At 39.7% G+C, this 7,533-nt stretch overlaps 1 protein-coding gene across 2 annotated transcripts in view; it reads left to right on the forward strand.

The window, feature by feature from the left end:
• Positions 1–7,198, forward strand: part of si:ch211-243j20.2 (uridine-cytidine kinase-like 1) — a 34,152-nt gene extending 26,954 nt beyond the window's left edge. For both annotated transcript variants that reach the window (XM_023279984.3, XM_023279983.3), the window contains exons 13-15: positions 1,331–1,438; positions 1,855–2,011; positions 4,778–7,198. In XM_023279984.3, coding sequence (XP_023135752.2) covers positions 1,331–1,438; positions 1,855–2,011; positions 4,778–4,854 — 342 coding nt within the window. In that variant the 3' untranslated portion in view covers positions 4,855–7,198. The remainder of the gene's footprint in view (positions 1–1,330; positions 1,439–1,854; positions 2,012–4,777) is intronic.
• The last annotated feature ends 335 nt before the right edge of the window (positions 7,199–7,533 follow it).

Genomic DNA, 7,533 nt, shown 5'->3' on the forward strand with positions numbered 1-7,533 from the left:
TGACCACTGAACTCTTTGTTTCTGCTGCATACACTGTCAGTTGTATTTACCTCATAAAGTCAGAAGCTTTCAGTCAAAGTTTTACAAATAGGACAACATTGAAAGTAAATGTTACAAGGTTTTAGATAGTGTTGTTTTTGTAAATTGCACAAGTAGGATTTTGTGCACAAAATCACTCATTTAACATGTCCGACATCTTTATGGAGGATTTGATAGAAATAGTAACAGTCCTTTCTGAGAGTATTTCAAAATTTAGGATGTTCTGTTAATATACAAAGCTCCATGTTTTCAACCTCCTTACATTTTAAATTACCCAACCAACCCCATGTTGATGGGTTGCAGCTGTCATGCCTCCTTTTTGCTTATTTCTTGTACATGCTTCGTTGTAACTGTTGCTGTACATCAGTGGTTGTCTTGCTGAATCAGTTATTTCAGTAAACTGCTTTTTCTCAAACGAGGTACAACCAAAACATGTAGGGAGTGTGCTTATAAAAAGCGAAAACCACACCACTGATTTAAATTTGGTAACTGAAGTAGTTACAGTGTCTTGCACAGTGATACACATTGGTGTTCCCAGGGATGTAGCTCTATTTTGAATGCAACATGGAAGTTCTTATTTGTAAGCATGTCAACCGCTATCTGTGACAAGCTTTATCTTGTCCACTGTGTCAAAACAGCAATCCTTCAGAATGAATTTTACTTAGTGACAAAAAAAAGTCACAGGGAGCCAAATCTGGCAAATAGGGCAGGTGGTAAGCAACGATTGTGTTAGTGTTTCCAGAATATTGCATGTTCTTGGCTGCACTCTTGTCCAGATGCTGCTCCTACAGTCTGTGAGACTGTTTGGTACCAGGGTCACAGCCTAAGACCCAAACTCTCGTCATCAGTGATGACCCTTGTCATGAAGTATTGAGTCCATTTGACACAGAATTTAATGTTTGTTCTGTGCACATGGTAAAATTCACCCCTGCAAACGGTCAGCAGTGGACTGCTCCATATGTAGCAGAAGCACTTGAAGTGGAGTATCGCAGCACAAGAAGCTACTTAAAAAGGTGGTTCAAAATGGTTTCTGCATTGCATAGGTGCAGTTTTTGAAATTCTGAATTGCACCTCGTATGTAGAATGAGTTTTTGCGATTGTGAGGATGCAATAATGTTTTTCAGCTCCTGAAGGGGCCTAACATAAAAAAGTTTGAGGACTACACATGTATTTTGTTAGGACTGTGCCGTTAAAGCTTTGAATATTGTTTTTACCCATCAACACTGATTTTGCACATTTACTTTTTCTCACTACAATATCTTCACATGCTTGACTTGTGTGCTTCCTCCAGCTTCACTACCTCCGTCTACCCAAAGACATCAGTGAAGACTACGTCATCCTGATGGACAGCACAGTGTCCACCGGAGCTGCTGCTCTCATGGCTGTCAGAGTTCTGCTGGTAGGTCAACACGACTCTACAGCTTTCATTTATCAAAACACTCTGCTTAATAACTGCCAAATCATGTTTTCTGGTAAAACTCTTCTTCAGTGACATGCTGGAAAAAAACATTTTGGTGAGGTTCCCCTTAAACTAGTCTAGTCTGATGCATGTATATTTTTACAAAAGTAACTGGATAAAATCTAGGATTGTGTGAGAGGGAAAATTGTTTTTATTGACCAGCTTGAGCCCTTTCATTTCAGAAGGTATCATCTATTTGCACAAAGTGTTACAAGTGAATTGCTTAATGCTTTGTAGAACATTGTACAGGTCATTATTGAATTGGGGACTCTCACTTGATGTGACTGGTTATTGCTATTAAGCCTTTTTTCTAACACCCATCTGTATTTTCTCCCGCTTTATTTTCCTTTGTGAAGGACCATGATGTAGCAGAGGATAAGATCTTTCTGTTATCTCTGCTAATGGCAGAGATGGGTGTCCACTCAGTGGCCTATGCCTTCCCTAAAGTCCGCATCATCACCACCGCTGTGGACAAGGAGGTCAATGACCAGTTCCACATCATACCAGGCATTGGTGAGGAGATCCAGTTTACCTACACCTGCATAAAGTATTTTCACACAAGTTTGTTCATCACCATCATCTGGGAGAATTAAGTCACACTTTTCAACAGAGAGTTGAAAGATATTACTTAGTCTTAAGTTACGCACAAGCACACAAACAACTCCACAAACAGAAATATCACATCAACCTTAAGATATCTTCTGCTGTTGCTAAAAGACAAAGCTGTATCAGCTTATCTGACAGGTGATGTGAGGTTATTGCAAAGCTGATATGTCCTGAACAGTGAAGACACCATCACCTGTGGTTTTAATAGTGGAACAAGGATGTCTCAGAGTCCTTAAAACAAGGACTTAACTGACCTTGCACCACTGTAAGAGCTCAACAGCTCAGTTATGTACAGCTCAGCCAGCCAGCACCAGGCTGTAAAATTTATTTTTAGCCTTTATTGGCAGCCTCTGGAGGACTATAAGAAAAAGTGACATATAGATCAGTCAGTATTGGTATTAAAGAGTAAATCACCAGTGAAATATGTCGAGTCCAAAACTGCTGCCGCACTGCTCTGTGGATGAAAACTCTCAAGTGTGCAGCACTGCTGAACAAAATGTAGTGATGTCAGAGCTGCTGCTTAGTGTTTGACAGTTAAATAAAAATACCTGCTTTAACCACAGAAGTCTAAAAGTGGCCAGATGTGCAGCACAAAAAGGTCAAGGATATGTTTCAGATAATTTGCATAGATTATCTATCATTTGTTTTTCCTTTGTCTTGGCTGCACACTTCATCATTACAAGTCTTTAAGTACAATTACTTGTGCAAAGTTAGTTTTTCTGTTATACATTATCGGTTTGAATATTGCAAATATTTTTGTAATTATAGATGCCCATACAGTCGGCTCACAGTCTTACAGTGTATGTTTGGGGTGAAATAAAGGTCTAAATGCTGTGTTTCCGCAGACTGTTATGGTGGCTTCTGCGATACAGTGCACAAACAACAAATCTGGGTCCCCTGAAATGTCTACCTGAGATAAACAAAAATATTATTCACTATAGATCATTATAGATCTTTTGTAATCCTGTATTTCTGCTGTAACTGATTTCAGTTTCATTGTATTTATATAGTACCAGTTCACACTGTGAGTCATCTCAGAGCACCTCACACAGTAAGGATAAGACCTCACAATATGATCAAATAGAGAGAAACCAAAAGAATCCAATGATTCTCCTTAAGCAAGCACTTAGCAACAGTAGGAAGTTAAAAAAATACCTTTAAACAGGAAGAAACCTCCAGCACAACCAAGCTCAGGGAGGGTAGTCATCTGCCTTGACTGGCTTCGGTGAGGGGAGAGAAAAAGATAGCAGAGAGAAACAGACTCACAAAATAAACTAGCCCAGTAGTAATATACACTCTGCAAGTACACAAGGGCCTACGAGGGTCCACTTAACATAGATTTCGTCATCTCCCCAACAGTCTGAGGGGACCCCTCCACATGGAGTTCAAGGGCTCTGATGTTTATGTGCACAATACGTACAAACGACCTACTGCACATGTATGGAACGAAGTCTTCCCAGCAGGTCCAAGCATACTAAAAAGTAGTATAATAACAAGAAAAGCACTCAGAGCGCAGTACTCCGCCAAGGCTGTTCATTCTCCCATATGGCATTGTCAGAAATATAGCATTTTTTCATTTTTTATTTTTTTTTTTTTAGAAATGCAGCATTTTGTTCATTAGTTATTGATGATCAGAAATCACGACAACATAGAATGTGGCCATTTAGTATAGATTTACTCACAAACAAAATTACTTTGTGCTGAGCGCAGGCATGTGTTATGCACGTGTACATTATGTACAGATACCGAATCGCATGACCTAAATATGTAGCAGGCTGTAGGAATTGATGGGATTTGGAAACACCCCCACAATTTAATCAATTGTTCCTTGTTTGATTTCTGACAGATAAGTCCTGATAAGTCTGAAGCGGTCGACTTGTAGTAGGATCACAATCATGATCGTCAGCAGGTAGCTGACGTAGTGTTCACTTGTTATAGTTACAGTGACGCCGTGCCGTGATCTTGCAGTGATACAGAAATCTTTAACAAATCTGTGGATCCAGACTATAAGACACATCACCACCAAAATGTAATCAGCTGGTCTTTGTGTCATTTCCGATCTTCCCTGAAAATTTCATTGAAATCCATCAATCCGTTTTTGAGTAATGTTGCTAACAGACAGACAGACAAACAAACCAACACCGATGGTCACATAACTCCGCAGTTCCTTGGCGGAGTAATAACTATTCTGCATGTGCAGTGTCTGTAGCTGTTTATGTTTGCCTTCACTGGAAGTTTAACCAAGGCTCAATGTGCATGGACCCCTGTGCAGCTCAGTATTTGTGTCTGCATAGTGACTGTGCTACCGAGGACAATAGTGCACATACTTAGCTGTAGTGTGCATGCATAGAATATGTGGATATGAACTATTGTGTGGAACAGAGTCCTCCCAGCAGACTAGAAGAGCAGTAAAGTAGCAACAGCTGCACATCTGTGGTGTCCATATGTGCTTCTGTATAGAAATGCATCAAGGCTTGATACTTTCATGGTCAGCGAGCAGGCAGAACTCCAAGCTGACCAGAAAGATGTAAGATAACAATTATGTGTCAGTGTTTCCACAGCTGTCCATGTGTGCGACCACAGGAAGTCAAGTCAAGGTTTAAAGTACAAGACACAAGAAAAACTGCAAGCCTCCTCCTTCTTCCGTCTCATTTCACCTGCTCTTCTTCTCAGGTAATTTTGGAGATCGTTACTTTGGCACCGATGCTCCGTCAGACTGGTGTGAAAGTGATGAAGGGATGGACTTCTAAGGAGACGACCAATCATGGAGGTGAAGGGCTGTTACAAAAGCACTTAGCCATGAAAACAGTGGAAACAGACCTTCCGGCTAACATCTGCTCGGCTCCATCAACATCCTCCTGACCAGTGAGGTGATGCTGTACAAACTGCTTCCCATCAGTAGAATGAGCTTCGCTGTTAGGTCAGTGTGATTACTGATCAGGTCAGTGAGGAGATTTGTGCCCAGCAGGATTCAGTCAATACCCCGTTCAAGTTTACAGCAAAGTTTAAAGGGGCCAAAGTTCAGTGTTACCTGTGCTTCAAGATGTGGGATGTTTGTTGACTGTGTTGAAACTTTTTCACACACAGTCCATCCTCGATTGGATTCCAAAAGACAATTTCACAACAAGTTCACTTATTCCACAGTTTTCTCAAAAATGGAGAAACTGAAGCTACCTATTAAAAAAGATGATTGACTGTGGTGTTAATGATGCCAGTAATGTTTTTGTTGCTAAAGCTGAACCCTCAGCATTGATATTTAAATTTGGCTTACTGTCAGTTTACTGGAAGAGCCTCAAAGTCTGTGAGTTTCTTTTAGGATTTTGCACAGTCAGTCTGTTTGCCTTCAATAGCCACATATTGGTGACAAATAATTTTATCGATGTCTGTGTAGTTTCTCATTCATCCAGGTAATGGTTATCCAAAGTTGTTTAAATCAATCCAACTGGACTTTAAGAAAGTTCCTTGCAAGGAACTGTTTAAACAACTTTGGAAAATAATTTTATCGATTTAGTTCCAGCTGAAGACTCAGCTGGGAAAATCTGATGAGAGCTATGCTCAATTTTAATCATTAGATTCAACAGGAGTTCTAAAAATTGGCTTAATGTCATTCAGTCAGTCAGTAATGATATAACAGTGTTTTGCACAAACAGAAAATAACACTTTCTTCTTTTAAGACAGGTCTCTCACGAATATGTAGTATTAATATATCCCCACTAGTTAGCAGTGCAGTGATGTTTTTTCTCAGCTTCAAGCTTGCTGGAAGAGTTGGTATGTTACAGCTTTCCTCTGCTGCTGACACTGCAACTGTCTGTACTGTAAAATGATGTTATCTCAGGCAAATTTCACTGAAAGGGACAACAATGACTTGTACTTGAAGAAGGAAACTGACTAATAATCGAGTGTAAAGATCAAAGATTTTAGGTTACATTTCCTTTTTTTCCTGTTAACTCGTATTTAGATTTTACTTCACCAGGTTCTCACAGCAATAACACAAAGCTACTATCGCCCCCTTTGTGCATCTTTTATTTAAGTCATGAAGACATTTGAGCTCTAAAAAATGTCTGCTTTGAAGAAACAATATTTAACCGAGCCGGAGCTGCTAATTGAGTCAATATATAGCTTGCAAATGCTTTGTACTGTATAAACCGCTGGTGTAAATGTAGGTAACATTCATACCTAAGTTCAAAGAAAGCAGCTGATAATCTTATAAATCAGGACGCCAAGTGACACATTGACGATATTATAATGTCAAGATGTAAAACAAAACTACAGCACTTGTGTTGACATGACATATCCTCAGATTTAGTTTGTCACTGAAGTCTCAGTAGCATTAAATGTGTGATTTGATCATATACGGAAGCAGGCCCTTAGAGGACCCTTACTGCTGTTGTTTACGGCCATTTTATATGTTTTATTTATTTATTCTGTTGTTTTCAGGGATTTTTCACATATCCAACACCTCACAGACATTTATTCTTGAACTGAATGAATTCTTGAAAATATTGTTTTCAAGTTCTCTCTCTCTCTCTCTCTCTGATGTTCTGCAGGCACATATGTTCCAGATCATTTTAACGACAGGCCTTATTCAGTGCAGACCTTAAATGTCGAACCTAACAAGCATTAAAAACTGCTACTTTCCCTCCAGGTTGCTCCTCTGCTCCAAGGCTTTGCTGGTGTACCTGCTGTGTAGATGGTATTAGTTCCTCCTGTGCTCAAAGTGTATACTGCGTTCATTCTGTTAACGTCCAGCAAAATTTATGCAAAGAGTCGATGAGACAGCATTGTATTTGTGTATTTAAATGCAAATTGCAGCAAATAGCTTGAATAAAATGTCACCTACTGTCACTTTTGTGGAAGGCAGTTTACTTGAAACGGTGATCCATTTTTAAGAAGCAACCTGCAGACTAGACTTTAACTAAAAGCTAATAATGGTTCAGTTCTTTTCAGGCACTCTGGTCAGCCGTACCATGGTTCATTGGTGTTCGTTGCATCTGTGTTTAGTAAATCAAAGTGTTCACTGTAGTGAAAATCTGTTGGTTTTGTAAGTGCAACTTCATATGTACAGAATAAAAACAAATAACTTAAAACATCTCACCTTTTTGTTGTGTAAAACTCTTTTCCTGTGATTTTGCTGTATTACTGGAGCTGACCTCTAGAGGGCAGCACCACGTCTCTCTTTTGTTTACAGCGGAACTGACGCCAACTTCGGTTCCTATGGTGCCATCAGGTGCTGTAGGAAATTTTCCTTTTCACATTCTGCACTTCCCTTCCTTCGCCCCAAGTCAGCTGGGATAGGCTCCAGCCGCTCCGCGACCCTAACGAGGATTAAGCGATGTATAGATAATGGATGGGATGGATGGACATTCTGCACTTTCATTTTCAAAAAAAAGCAAATGTAGTGTCCTCTCTTTACAAAAATGAATAAATCA

This window comes from Amphiprion ocellaris, chromosome 12 (assembly GCF_022539595.1).
Source record: "Amphiprion ocellaris isolate individual 3 ecotype Okinawa chromosome 12, ASM2253959v1, whole genome shotgun sequence".
Classification (NCBI taxonomy): domain Eukaryota; kingdom Metazoa; phylum Chordata; class Actinopteri; family Pomacentridae; genus Amphiprion; species Amphiprion ocellaris.